General features: G+C 35.4%; 1 protein-coding gene across 14 annotated transcripts in view; it reads left to right on the forward strand.

The window, feature by feature from the left end:
- NBEA (neurobeachin) overlaps positions 1–14,884 on the forward strand; it is a 471,232-nt gene that overhangs the window by 452,813 nt on the left and 3,535 nt on the right. For all 14 annotated transcript variants that reach the window (XM_033085485.1, XM_033085506.1, XM_033085530.1 and 11 more), the window contains 3 exons: positions 528–683; positions 1,392–1,562; positions 11,735–11,836. In XM_033085485.1, coding sequence (XP_032941376.1) covers positions 528–683; positions 1,392–1,562; positions 11,735–11,836 — 429 coding nt within the window. The remainder of the gene's footprint in view (positions 1–527; positions 684–1,391; positions 1,563–11,734; positions 11,837–14,884) is intronic.

A 14,884-nucleotide genomic window follows, 5' to 3' on the forward strand; every position in this document is an offset into this window, starting at 1 on the left:
TGCTGAAGATCACAATGAGATCTGCCCTCATTCATTGGTTGAACCCTTGTCTTTAATCTGGTTAAGCATCTGGAGGTATGGGGTTGTTAAGGCTACACAATACAAGCATTTTTCTGTAGAAGAGATACCAACCACCAAGAATTGGGTCTCTGCAGTATTGTTAATATTGATTTCACATTTTATGTGCACTTCTGGCACTTTCCCCTGGTTCAGACTGTTTGGGGGACTATTTCTGCAGAGCACTAAAATTATTATCACATATTATACAGTGCATTAGGCAGCTTATAAGAAATTGTAATCTCCTATAAATTCTTATCTCTTATTCAAAGGGGAGATAGAAATCTCACAATAATTTTGTATTTCTGACACCCATATAGACAGCTCTAAATGTTCATATTCAAAATGCTTACTCAACAACAAATTCACAGTTCATTGCAAGTTAAATGTATTCATTTTCTCCTGTAAATGGATGACAGGAAGGTGTTGGAATGGCTTACATGTAAAATGTGTTTTGCATTTCGTTACAGCCAATAACTCTGGTGTGAACAAACGTCAGATCACAGACCTTGTGGATCAGAGCATCCAGATCAATGCACATTGCTTCGTGGTCACGGCAGATAATCGCTACATTCTTATCTGTGGTTTCTGGGACAAGAGCTTTCGAGTCTATTCCACAGAAACAGGTGACCTCAAATACAGCTCTCTGGTTCTCTGGTTTAACTTTTGAAAACCATAGTTGTTTTCATGAAATTTATCATATAAAAAATATTGATCCATGGATCTATTATTTCTAGCTCTATTTATTTCAGATTGTAAGGAATTAGGTTGAATATCCTTCTACAGGAACCAATTTTTTCTTGCTTTGTCTGATTGCTTAGGCTAATATCACTCAGTATATTGCTAAAAACAAATTGTAATAATAGAAAGGAGGAGGTGATAATCATAGAAAACCTTAGTTTGACATTTGCATAGAACAAATACACATTTTTATCATAATAATGTAGCACAATTATGGAAAAGTTCATGTGCAGTCTTATGTATATCACTCATGAAATTCATAAATACTGTTCTAATGCCATTGCTTAAATACTGATGGAGCTGTAACTCCACTTAATATTCAGTGACTGCAGCACTGCCTTGATTTTCAGAGATAAGGGTTAGACTATGGATTGACACAGAGCACAGCCTTCAACAGGAACAAAAAAAAAAGGTGGAAAAAAAAGTTTAATCTTTGTGATTTTGTAATCTTCTTGTAGCATTTAGTGACCTTTAATTACGGGACATGAGATGAAAGCTACATTTGAACTGAATATTAATTATATAGTTAATGATTTCTAAATGTTGCAAGTACCTTATAAAACTGAATTTGTATGACTTTGCATTCCCACCAGGAAAGCTAACCCAGATTGTGTTTGGCCACTGGGATGTCGTGACTTGCCTTGCCAGGTCAGAGTCCTACATTGGGGGCGACTGCTACATCGTGTCTGGGTCTCGAGATGCTACATTGCTGCTTTGGTACTGGAGTGGCCGACATCATATCATAGGTGACAATCCAAACAGCAGTAAGTGTCCTTTAAACAACACCTCTCTCAGAGGTCTTCTTTCACACCTGTTTGTTTTAACATTCCCTCTTTCAGCTTCAGAAAGAAGCTTATTACCAAATATATCAGTAACTTTGCCTACAGGTTGAAAGTTGGTGTAAGAGCACCACATGCTAAGCAGTGCATTGATTGCTAGCCAAAAAAATGTTTAAACACTCTCTGCGTGTTAAGAGATAATAGGATGGGAGTATAGTTCCTAAGTTTGTAATTGTCTTTATCACTTATAGCATCATGTCATCATAAACTAGAACAAGATGGTAGTGGCCTTTAAGTGACAGGACATATATCACTATATTTTGACTTCTCTTTCCCTGGAAATATTTTTTGGCATTTTAACCTACTCCTTTTGTGCTACAGCATGCTATATCAGCTGCTTGCCTTTTCAAAAAAAGAATGTCTCACATGCCATGGAATTAAATGAGACGCTCTTGAGAAAGGTCTTTCTATAGTTTGGGGAATCAATCTGACTGGATAAAAATAGAAAAAGATAAAATGTCAGGAAAAGTTTACATTTCATTAGCATGGGACTATCAGTGCTTTTGAGAGTGAGAGGGACACAATAATAATATTAATTTTTATAAAAGGGCACTTGAAGTGCATCACCAATCTAAAGATCCCAAGCCAGAGATATGGCTGCAGATAAAGAGCAGCAGTTTATCCATATACTAGAACTGTTTTATACAACACTAAATCCATTTCACTTAAAAAAGTTTCTGATTTCTAATAATAATTTTCAAGAGATGTGTTTTGTCTTTGGATAAAAATGGAAGAATCTGTCGCTATCCGTTTTGATCTCTCATTCAAATACTGACTGGAGGCAGTACTATCAGTTACAGACATCTAGGTGAAAGTATTTCTTCATCTGAATGGCTGGTAAAAAGGTGTTTTATTTATTTCAAAGTAAATATTTTGTTAATTTTGTGGCAGGAAACTTTTTATTGAATTCTGGGGTTTTTTCCATTTGTCTCTAAGCAGAGTAAAAGAGAGACAGATAAAAGCCTTGCTTTCTCACCAGATTTTATTTGCTTTTATAACAGAGGGAATAGAAAGAGGGAAAATGAAATTGTGTTCCAATAACAAATTTCCTTAATTTTTGCCTACATTCCAGGATTTTTAGTATGTAATTCTCCAATGTGGATAAATTCAGTCTGACAAGGATTTTCATGTCAGCAGTCTGTTTAGGTTGAAACCATTTTTCTTCTTTGAGTGCCTGTGTGATTCATATAAGGTATCAGACATTTCTATGTTAAGAGAAAAATAAAAAGAGATTTCTACTCATTAAAGAGAAAAAAGGTACCTTACCTCCCCTCTACCTCCTTTGATTACAAAGGGCTTGAACAGCCTTGTGATTAGCATCTCCTTTCTGGCTAATACAAACTGTTTCAATTATTTTCCAGATAGAATTATTTTAGTGGTGTTATTCTGTCATCACCTACATATCTGAAGGTACCACAAAGGTGACACTTTTTGGTATCTCAGATTTAATATCTTAGCTGTATAACTTTGGAATTGTCTGCCTTGGAGGTCTTTAAGAAAGGAAGGATGTGACCTGGCTGACAGAAATAAATGAAAACAAAAATTACTTGTGTGACGTGCTCTCTGTCTCTACCTCTGCCTTATCCATAAGGCACTGTTTTGCTGAAGAAATGACCTTATAGTCATATTAATAGGAGACTGTGCTGCAGATAGTCATGTTCAGTCAAATGAAATCTTACAGAACTCAGGAAGACTAAGTACCCAAGACCACTGTGGCAGCTTTGAAATATATCGATAAGATTTTTTCAATATTCATGTTGAAGACGGGTTGAAAACTCATGCTGAGGACGAGTGATGGGATTTCTATTATTTTTGTCTCTATTTATTGGATTGAAGCACCATGGATGTGCTAATTATATACTAAGTACTGTACTATACCCAGAACTACATGCATTGGAAACATAACATTATTAACAACCACTTTGACTTTTCATGAACATACGTTAATGGGGACAGATCACAAAAACTAAAGGCCTTTAAAAAAGGGACCTTTAAAAACTTCTACAATTACTAAGTGATTTTGCTGAAGTAATGACTAGTAGTTTCTGCTTGCTACCAAAAGCAGACGTGATAGCTCTCTATGACTTAAGATTCCCTTTAAACTAATTTCCATGAGTGAATGATTCTCAACAATTCTTATGAAATATGTTTGAAGTTTTACATAGTTAAAGCTACTGAAGTAATAAAGAAATATTTCCTAATCTACTTTTCTATAGCTGCTGTTAGAAGGTTAGGATTTACCTTGTAGGAAAAATTAAAGTGATACGATCAATGTAGATCAAATCCAATTGCTTAACATCTTTAGAATGAATTTTCAGAAATATGTAGATTATATTTTCAGAGAGGAAAAAAGGGGCATTGGTTTCTTTAAAAGTTGTAACATCGAGGTACAGATAAGGTGTTTTATAGCACAAGATATAAGAAGGTGAAGAACTCAAAGAAAAATTTCAGGCATAGTAATTTTCTGGGTTAGATGTTTGACTTTATAATTATCTTTTAAGCTGAAAGACAGTTAATTATCAATTTCAGCTTCAATATATTCAGTTGCCAAAAGAAACTTTAGTTGTTTCAGAAAATCTTAAAGGGGAGAAAAAGCAATTCTCCAGTCCTAAACAGTTTGTATGGTTTAACATATGTATAGAAAAATATAGATTCTGTTTAATTAAAAACCATGAAATCACAATAATTTATTGTGAAATACTCTCAGACAAAAGATTGTCAGATCAAATTTCTTACAGATTATGCTAAGATTCGTATTCCAGAATCCATGAGTTAGATGTAATCTTTAATGAACAACATGTATGTCAAAACTTAACCTGTCAGATTTGAACCCGTAGAACCTTCTGCTGAAATACCTGTACAATTGTATGTTCAGTGGGTCACCTCAACTGGATCTATGGGAAATATAGAACCGACTCTTATTTAAAAAGGAGAATTGAGAAGAGATGCAAGTGATTGATCTAGCTCAGTGGTTGAAAGCTTACCTATGAGAGCATGATAAGCTTAATTTTATAATTTTAAAATTATTTATTCAATCAATACATTTATTAAGTTGTCATTTTTATTCTACAGTAAGTGTCAAAAAACAGTTTCTGGTTTAGTTTGCACTTGGCACGATTTCTTGACACCTCTTGCAATCACTGTGAGAAAAGTGAAGTTTTACCAGGTTTTAAATGCAATGTTTTCCACTCAGTAGCTTTCTGAAATAGCTTGTAGGAAATCTGGTTAGAATATTTGTCCAGGAAATAGGAGACTATGTTCTTGACCTCTGGAGACCAGGGGAATTAAAGCCCTCATTCCCATGCTCACAAGCATGTGCTGATTGTCAGCTATAAGTTACCATAGGATGGGCCCCTGAGAACCTCCAGATTTGGTAGAAACCAAAATTCTTTTCTACGCTCATATTTATGCGTGTTACATGTCGTGATGATTGGATATAGAGATAAATCAAGAAATCAGGAGCCATATGCTACATACCTTCAGCACCAGCATGTAGGGCAAATCTTGTCCCTGTTTGTACTTTCTCTAGTTCAACACTGGTTTCATGGCTCATGCTAGAGCTCCTGTTAAGAGTAGACTAGAGGCTGGTGTTTGGGAATACTACTTCTGGAAAGTGATGGATGTGCCATGATTTCCTGTAGGCTGAAGGGCAGTTGAATGCAGGGTTTGTGTATGTTTGAACTTCCCTTTGTTTCTTTATCCTTACTTACTTAAGTACCACTTTTTGCAAAAACACTGAATTGAATGAAGTTAGTCCTCTTGCCAGGGTCAGATATCTTCTTTCTAAGCCAAAATTGCCCATCTGAAATAGCTAATCTGAATCTGCACCTCATTAAGTTGATGACCACATTGTATAAATCTGCTGCAGTTGTGGGAACAGTGAAAGGTATCTGTTTTCTCTTACTAAGACACAGCACATGCAAAGGGCATCGTTTGCTTATTTTATTTGTTTGAAGTGATATGAGAAATATAAATCTTTGCAGTTCTCAGAGACTGAATAGAAAAATTGTTCTGATAGAGTTTGACAATTTGTGTTTTGGTTTTTCTTCTCTTATGATATATAGGGATTTGTTTTTGCTGTGTGCTAATTTGTGTACAAATTTCTTCTCACATGGCAACTGTATTAGTCATCACAAAAAGGAGCAGAGAAAGTATATTATATGCCCTGGAGTTCAACATGTATCATTATAGCTGTTTTATTTTTATATTTTATGATTACTTTATTGTATGTCTCTTTTAAACAAGTGACTTTGAAAATGAGAATTATCTAAGAGTCTTTGAACCGGTATACCAATGTGGATGATAGAATTGCAGAAAAGTGAGGGACAGATGCTTTCATCTGAAACAGACACAAATTCAGAAACTAATTTGGAAGTGATAAAAATTAATTTGCACACTTTAATTGGAATCAGACTCCTGCATGAAAGAAAGGAAGGGTAGGCAGCTTGTGCTAAAGGCTGATTGAATTTTTTGTCAGGTAAGTGTGTTGGACCTGGCCGCTTATCCTCTTGAGCCTCTCCATGCAATATATTACATTCACCCTCTGACTGGTGTTCTTTAAAAGGATCAATGCTATTCCTGTTTTTTTCCCTAGAGCTTGAAATTTCATTGATCTTGGGACTTGACATTTCTCATTACCTATTGTAGCTTCCAAGAGGATGGTCACAAGAGGTGTGGGAGTTAACCCCACTTTTTCTAAAAGCAACCGTGCTGACCATTGAAAATGCTGTATCTATCACCCATAAGATGGGTTTGTTTAGCATTATAACATAATCTTCACAGGTGCTAAAAATTCATCCTGTCCCAGTGAGTGTATCCAGCATATATCTGAAAGAGAGGTTAAACTTTGCCATTAAATATCTTTGTCAAGTCAATATACATTTTTGTGTGTCTGTCATGAAGTATATCTTCATGTGTACCTTCTACATAATATTATTTTGAAACAATTTGAAGTTGTGAACATCAAGGGTTCTGCAGGATTGTGTCTTGCAAGAGTTCTGAGTTCAAAATAACTCTCCAAGACTTGCAAGTTATTCTGAACTCAGAACTTTCACTTGTTTTACATCCCTCTACATTTTAATATGCCCTAGCTTAGCCTTGCGGCAGCAGTTTAAAAATAGTCACCAGTGTGCTCTGCACTGAGATGACTGGGTGGCTGTCTGAAGGCCCTGCACTAGCACACAGGCACATGTGCTATCTGCTTTTTCTGTTTGAGTTATTATGGTACAATTTAGGTATTAAATTTTGAAATACAGTATCTTAGTGCTGCTCTGCCACAGAAGAAGCTCTTTGAAAACTAGTTTATAATTTTTACTGGCACCATCTCTGGTCTGGCTGCCAAAGACATCTCTCTTCTAAGGCTGCTATGTAAAGGTAAACAAGCCAATAATCCACCTGAGATGATGCAGTTATCTCTAGTATTTTATCAACAGATGAATATGCCCACACTATGCTGCATACTCCATGGGAATTGTACAGTGCAGGGTGGTTCAGCAACTTGCCCAAGATCCCAAAGCAATTAAGTGAAGGAGATAGGAAGAGATGCTACAAATCCATAATCTCTTGTCCTCCACTATATGTTACCTTCTTGATTAGTGTGAGGTACCTGAAAGCCCACTCACCTGGGTAAATTGTTTGTAGCTATATTAAAAATTCCTCAACAAATAAATTCTCAGAGCTGGGAATATTTTGAATATACCAATATTTTCCTGTCAGCAGTCTTTCTTTTGCACTCATTGCTCCCTCATGTTGTGGGTATTGTTGTTGACTGTTTTCTGTTTTGAGATACTCATATTTATTAGTTGTAGCCTTATCTTTTAATCAAACTCCAACATGTTTTTTTCTGACAGTAAAGATTTGAGAAGGTTCTTACATATTTACTTCCATGAAAGCCATTCTCTTTTCTAAAATTTAATTTTCTGATGACATCCCTGAAAAGTCCTAACAGTAAAGCAAATAGCAAAGGAAATTATTTTAGGCAGGTAATTCAGGTATAGCCTTGCACTTGCTTTTGTCAAAGTGAGAGATGAAATGGAAGCTAAAATTTGCCATGTGCTCTCATGTTTCTTTATACAGAAGACTCCCAGATGTGTCCTCATAGAAATCTATACATAATTCCTGGAAAAGCACAATATGAAAGAAATAGTCACACTGTCTTTTGTCTTTCTTCCCGTCTTCTTTTTTTCCTTCTTATGCAGGATCACCATCTGTTTCAGAAGAACCTTACAAAGATATTAAGCATTATAGTCTTCAGCAAGAAAGAAATATGTGTTTTATTTTAGACTTTCTGGAAAAACTTACTTGTTTGGAAATACATCATTTTTTTTTCCTTCTGCCCTCTAGTAATTCAGTTCAAAGGTGCTCCTTTGGGGAAATTACAGGGAGTTTACAGTGATGGTATCTCAGTTCTTAGGTAGGATATTTTCACCTGCAATTCCCTTAGAGCTGCAGCCTTTGACCTCTGGCTGCATCTATCAGTGGTGATGTGACAGTGACAGAATATTTTGCTAGATTTTGAATGATTCCTGGAGTTCACAGCTTCTTGCCTTTGCAATAAAATGTGATATGAACGAGGTTCATGTCACAGCTTTTTCTATAGAAGGTATCAGTGAATAATTTTTTCTTTGAGCCCTAAGGGGAAAAAAAAAAATCCCATTTTCAATTACTGCTGGACTGTTACTCCTAATATTGATATTCCATTATTAATTTGCATTTACTGAAGAACAGGACAAAATACAACTCATAGATCTATGTTTCAGGGAAGTTGTTTCTTATAAGCGTTTTCCTTTATAAATCAAGAAGTCAGTAAAATATGCTTATATGATGTGTTCTGGAATTTTACAGGTCCTTGATATTACAGAATTTTACTAGGAAACACTGAGGAAAATGTCCTTTTAAAAATTGCGTTATTTTTTTCCTTCAAAAATTTTACCCATTTAATAATTTCAGTGATCCACTTGGATGCAGTCATGCAGTCTGATGATATCTCTATAATCATAGGTTGGGGCAAGATGGCCATTGAGCATAATCGTCTGTTTTCCAGTAGGACATATAGAAAAAAAAAAAGTGGAAAATTTTGTGTTTAATTATTTACCCTTTTATTTTAAAAAAAAAAATATTTTGGGGGGTTTTGTAGGGTTTTTTTTTTGTCTGTTTGTTTGTTTATATTTTTGCTTTTATGTTATGGGCTTGGAGAAAACATTGAAAGGACATGGGGTTCTCAAAGCAATGCTGATGAGGAAATTATAAAAATCAAAAAACAGCCATCTTTGATGTGCTACACAAAGCATCTTTCTGTTTTCTTCTGACATCCATCCTTCCTTAGCAGTAAAGCTCAGTTTTCAGTTCACATCTTCAGTTTCCGACTAAAAAGATTCTTTCCTTAATTAGATTAAATTAGATTATTTTCTTTAATAGAATAAAGTTTTGGAAACTAGGATTTATTGAGGTAGCTGTTTGCATTAGAGGTAAGAAATTATTAATGTGTCTGTACATTGGAACAACAAGATCTGTTCGATTGACACACTCTGTGCTATTAGGTCCATAACTGAAGTCTGTGAATCCATGATTGGTAGTTCTCATCTTGTTCAGAAAGATATTAAAATTCGTGGAATTTTTATTAAATTTTAATGACAGAAAATGATTGGGTTTGTAGATCCATGCTAAATTTTTTAGAACTATGATTCTATATGTTTCTGGATACCTAAATTTTAAGAATGAGCTTAAAGCTAGACAGGCAAAGAAATGGATTGCTACAATGGCTATAAATGGCAAGCCCATCCCTTCAGAGGCGTTTATAAGGGTTTGGTTTCCTTAATAGACTCAAAAGGAAAGACCAAAAAGGGGGATTTATTCTCTAAGTACATAAGAGGGGAAAATTCTAGAGAAGAAGACCTGAAGCTAAAAGACAAGAACACACGAGAAGCTAACACAAGAGCAAAGAGATCCTAGGTAGGCAAGAACAAATTCAAACTGTAATTCAGAATATTTTTCTCCTTTAGAGTAGGAGGAGTCTGGAACATCCTTCCAAGTCACACACCAAGATAGCCATTTCATTAACTGTTTATATCATGTGAGTGTCTGCAATAAAAGAAGACTAAATTCATTGACCCACAAAAGTCTATCCAAGCCTCCATTCCTAATGCATGTCTTTCAAAAACCCATGCAATATTTTTAGCTACTCATATAGTTCCGTTTTGGTTTAGTTTTTAACTGCATTTCCATTTAGGAAACTGCATTCTGTTCCAGAGTTGAAATGTGTGCAGCCATTCACCCATTGGTCCTCTCTGTGCCATGAGCTGCAAGATAAGTTTCTGGGCTATTTGCCATCTTTTGTGCCTGTGACCCCCAGTTAGCAGAGTAAAAAAAGCTACCACCTTGCAGCTTATGCAGTGAAGAGAGAGAAAACGCTCAAAACACTGTTCAGCTTTCCTGTCTTACTCTCCTCTGTCAGTGTTGTGACCCTCCTTTGAGCTCATTTCTGTAAATGTGGCTACAAGACACTCATCTTACTGGTCTTCAGTGGCAAAGTAGTTCTTGCCTCATACTTGCTGATCTAAGGTATTGCACTGAAAGTTCACATTGAGGGAGTTTTCTGTAAATCCTACTCTATATCACTTTTTTCCAGAAAAGAATCTTCTCTCCGGTGAACAGAGCTTGTGCCTGCTCAGGAGCATCAAATTCCACCTATCTGCATAGAAAATAAATAAAAACTCATTTTGCTACTTTTTAATTTAACTAGGCAATGATGTAATAATGATATAATAATGTTTTTCTCTTGTCTTTATACAGTTACCCATGAAACTTTGCATCAATTATTTTATTATAAGCCTTTCTTACCAGCCAAGATTTATGTTATCCCATAGATATATTATTGGTTATTACTTGGTTAAGAATCAATTTCCAGCTCCTAAGTGAAAGCTGATTTCCAAACCCTGATTTCCAAAATCCTTATATGTATATGTATCTACCTCTCTATGGAAAAAAAAAAATTAAGATTTGTCATTGTCCCAGTTTCTATACTATCCAGGTTGTCCACAGTCAGTTGCATATAAAACTGGTTTAAATCAAGACAATGTATTACTAAGACAAATATGTGGAAAAAAATAAATGGAGGCTGTTTTAATATAGCTATCTTTACCAGCTGTACCCCTCATCCTAGCAAAACCAGATAAGACTTCCAGTCCAACACTGGTATTAATGGTGACTGGTGTTAATGAGTTTTTTGCTTCCAATTCTTGTTGACAAAAGTGTGGATTAACCGTTTTGTTATTTTATACAAATTTATCTGTAGTTTCCTAGGTAATTTATTTTAGTATGTGAACTACACTGGCAGAACTCCAGTCCTTTTGAATATCCCAATTTTCTGTATTTCATTTGTACAATGCAAATATAATGATGTGAACTCTGTGTTATCTAGCAAGTCACTAATTTTTTGTTGCCAATTGACTTTCTTAGCCTGTCAGAGCAATATCAAATATTAAACAATTAGGTTATCAGCATCTCTTATTATTAGAAACAATAGAGATGTTGCTATTTGTCATGTAAACACTCTATAAATGCCCACTTGTTTGAAAACAAAATAAAAGATATTTCAGTCCTGAATACATATATATAATATCATTTTTAGGCATATTTTTATTTGTGACCATTCCATGTGTCTCTGAATCAATATTACCTTTGCAGCAGTAGTATGTTTCTAGTACAGTGTTGTTCTTCTCCTCTTTTCCTACCCCCAGTTCCATGAAACAAATTAGGATCATTATTAAAGGAACATCCTGAGTTCTTTAGGTTCATAGCCTAAGTCTGAAGACATATATGTTCAATAGCAGATGTTTGCATTACAGCTGCTTTCAATAGCACCACACTTCATGTTCTTTTAATTAATTCATTAATGCATTAGGAAGTTGTGATTTTGAAGCTTTATGTTATTTGAATATATTTTGCTAGGTATCCTAATATGAGATATTTAATTACACTGCACCTCTCTCATGCATAATGATTTCAAGCAAAGTTCTTTTTTTATAAACCACATCTGATTTGGCATTCCCTTGTTTTATTTTTCTTTGTTTTTATCACTTTTTTTTTTTTTTTAACAGGTGATTATCCAGCTCCTCGCGCCGTTCTAACTGGTCATGACCATGAAGTTGTCTGCGTGTCGGTCTGTGCAGAGCTGGGACTTGTTATCAGTGGTGCTAAAGGTCAGAAACGCTTTTATGATTTAAGTCTTTACATTTTTAGGATCTTTTTTTAGTGGTATTTCTCAGACTTCCCTCAAGGCACACATACTTCAATTATCCCTAAGCTGTGTTGTAATTCTAGGAGAATCTGAAGCACTTTTCTCTGAAAATTGTTATTTACTATCTGCACTTACAATTTTAGACACAAATTAAGTTGATCATTCCATCGAACCATCAGTTAATGCAACTGTTTTAGAACCAGATCTCGAAGAGTATTTTATAAAAATGCATACAATAATTCTAATGGCATCTAGTGATTTTGAAGAAACCTGTTGATAGAGACATGTATTTCAGGGAGGGCCAGGTCAAAATTCTCCACCTTGATCTTAATTAAGAGGTAGTTTGTAGGACTGACTTCACTCTCCAGGGAAGCAGGATCAGTTTGCTTGGGATCTGTCCAGTAGCGCCTTTTGCAATGTTTTCTGAATAATGAGCAGTTGCAGGTTCTTCCTGTTGTCTATGGACTCCAGAGCACCCAACAATTGCTAACACAAGTGTTCAAAATACTTTTTCAAGCCTGCACCAATACCCTGTATGACTGGTAATCAATGTAAATAAAGCAGCAGCCTCAGTGAATGTTTGTTTCATCTGTCCTTACTCTGTTTCTCCTTGATTTATTCCATTTCACTGCTTCTGCCCATTTTATCCTACTTCTCCTTAATTCCATGTCCACTTTTTTCCACCACTGTCCTCTCTCATTCAGCTCCTTAACTTGTCAAACTGCATGTCTTTTTCTCTTTTCCTTTGCTATTTGCCTCTCCCTCTCCCCCTTTTCTCTTAGTTTCTTTTGTGCTACATCATCTCTTTTCCCTTATTATTTCCTTTCTTTGCATCACCCTTGTATTTCATTTTGACTTATTTGTCTTCCTTTCTCATTTCCACTCTACTCATACATTCAATCCAGTGACTTGCTATCTTTATCTATAGTGATGCTTGTGTCAGTCATCGCTATGGATATCTTTGTACTATTTTTTAAGTTTGCTTCTTCTGAGGGTAAGAAGGATGTGATGCTTGCTCTGCCAGCTTTTGCTCATAGCTGAGCTCCTGGATTATTGCTTTTTATGCTGTCTTGGAGCTCAACATTTATTTTTAAAGCTGAGTGTGAAACTTTTGAGTAAAGCCATTTTTAACAGGAAATCCTAATGGGTCATTAACTCTTGTAATGGCATACTACATAACAGTCATAGGCAAAGTCAGAACATTTGTGAAAAGAATGTACAGTAATGCTGGAGTTAAATCTTTTTCTTGAAGCATTGCTAGTTCTTACCATTTAAGGCAGCTTCATACACTCCATAGTAGCTGCCATAGTAGTCCACCCTTTCCAACTATCTTTTTGCAAATTTCCTCTTCTTAATATAGATTGAATCTGAATTCAGTTATCTTCTGATTCATTAACTATTTGCTGCTTTGGTAACTTACACATTTTTAGAGGTGAAAGCTGGTGGAGAACCAAATATTTTAAAATCAAATTCAGAATATGTTTATAGTTGATCAAGAGAAATGGAGGCCTAGTCTGTCTCTTGAAGTAGTCTTCCCATGTTCTCCTTTTGAAACTTCAGACCATACAAAAATGCAGAGGTAATTTTTTTTTTAATTACTATTTTCCAAAATATGCCTTTTAAAAAGATTTTTCTTTAGAACTGTTAGTTTCAGTCCCTTTCCAGCTTCTTAGATTGCATCTCATGGCAGTGTTGCATTGAACTTCCACCCAGTGTGAGCTCAGCCTCTGCTTCCTGGTAGGCAGCTGTTCCTCTGGAACTGGCTGTGATGACACTTGCAGCACTTGAAAACCTACTGAAGCAGGAAGGCAGCACATTTAGGACTCATCTGTGGAAAATCTTGTGAATCAGGTTGATGTTTCAACGTTCTTACCCAACAAACCCAAAAAGCAGTGGTCAGTCTGTATGCCCTTACAGTGACATCCTAAATCAGATGTGCCTTTTGTGCCATGATTATTCAGCTATGAAGGTATTTTCATCTGAAAAATCTAACCAGATATATATTCTAAAGGTGAAAGCATCACTTTTTGTAATATCTTGGCATTTCAATATTTCCAAAGCTGAAACTCAACTATTTGAGAAAATAATTTCTGTTGCAGTGCTATCCCATGGATAGAGCCAAACTTGGGGTCCCACTGCATAAGACTTTATGCAAGCACAGATAAAAGCCTGTATCAGAGGGTTCACAGATAAATGCACTAATGCTGATTCATTCTACCTGGGCAAACCCAGCTGCTGTGTGAATTTCAAAGAAGTTAGAGGGACTTAATATGAAGTGGCTGAGTCTGCCAATATGAATTTACTTTCAGGGTCATGAACCAGTTGTATGAGGAAGAGATTACTCTGCTGTCCAGGATTATCCTGTGATTAATAAAAGAAAACATTTAGAATTTCCTATGACTCATTACATTTATCAGAGAAAAGACCCTTTTTCTTAGTAGGAATACAGATCTCACTTTTAAAAAAACCTTTTCTCATTGCTCTTGAAATGTACATAAGATTAGTTTTGAATCTTAAAATGTACATTGTAGATTTAATAGCTGTTTGTTTCTTTCAAGAGTGTAATAAAAAGACATTAAAATCTCATATTAAAATCTCTTGGAGCAAATGGAATTATAGTGTGACCTCCTAAAATCTCTTATAGTCCAAGTATCATTGTGAGTATGTCAGCTTTCATATGACTCCCATTGCTGAAACAAATCAGGACTGAAATCTATGCATATCACATGTTCATTGGGGGAGAGGATCTACAGGAACTGCCATTGTCTATAGGAGAAATATGCAGTAATATGATTACATGCCCTATGGGAGTTGCTCCCACAAGTCTCTGATAGGGCCACATCTGTTTAATGTGAATGGGCAGGCTAAAGAGAGTTCATGTTGTTGGAGAAAGTCACTAAGAATGAATTCTTGGGAAGAGGAAAGAGCATTTCAGAAGACAAATCAAGGAAAACTCCTACCAGTCTAAGTAAATAATACACTTCTGGGCATATTGCATTTATTTTCTTAA

Source organism: Catharus ustulatus, chromosome 2 (assembly GCF_009819885.2).
Source record: "Catharus ustulatus isolate bCatUst1 chromosome 2, bCatUst1.pri.v2, whole genome shotgun sequence".
Classification (NCBI taxonomy): domain Eukaryota; kingdom Metazoa; phylum Chordata; class Aves; order Passeriformes; family Turdidae; genus Catharus; species Catharus ustulatus.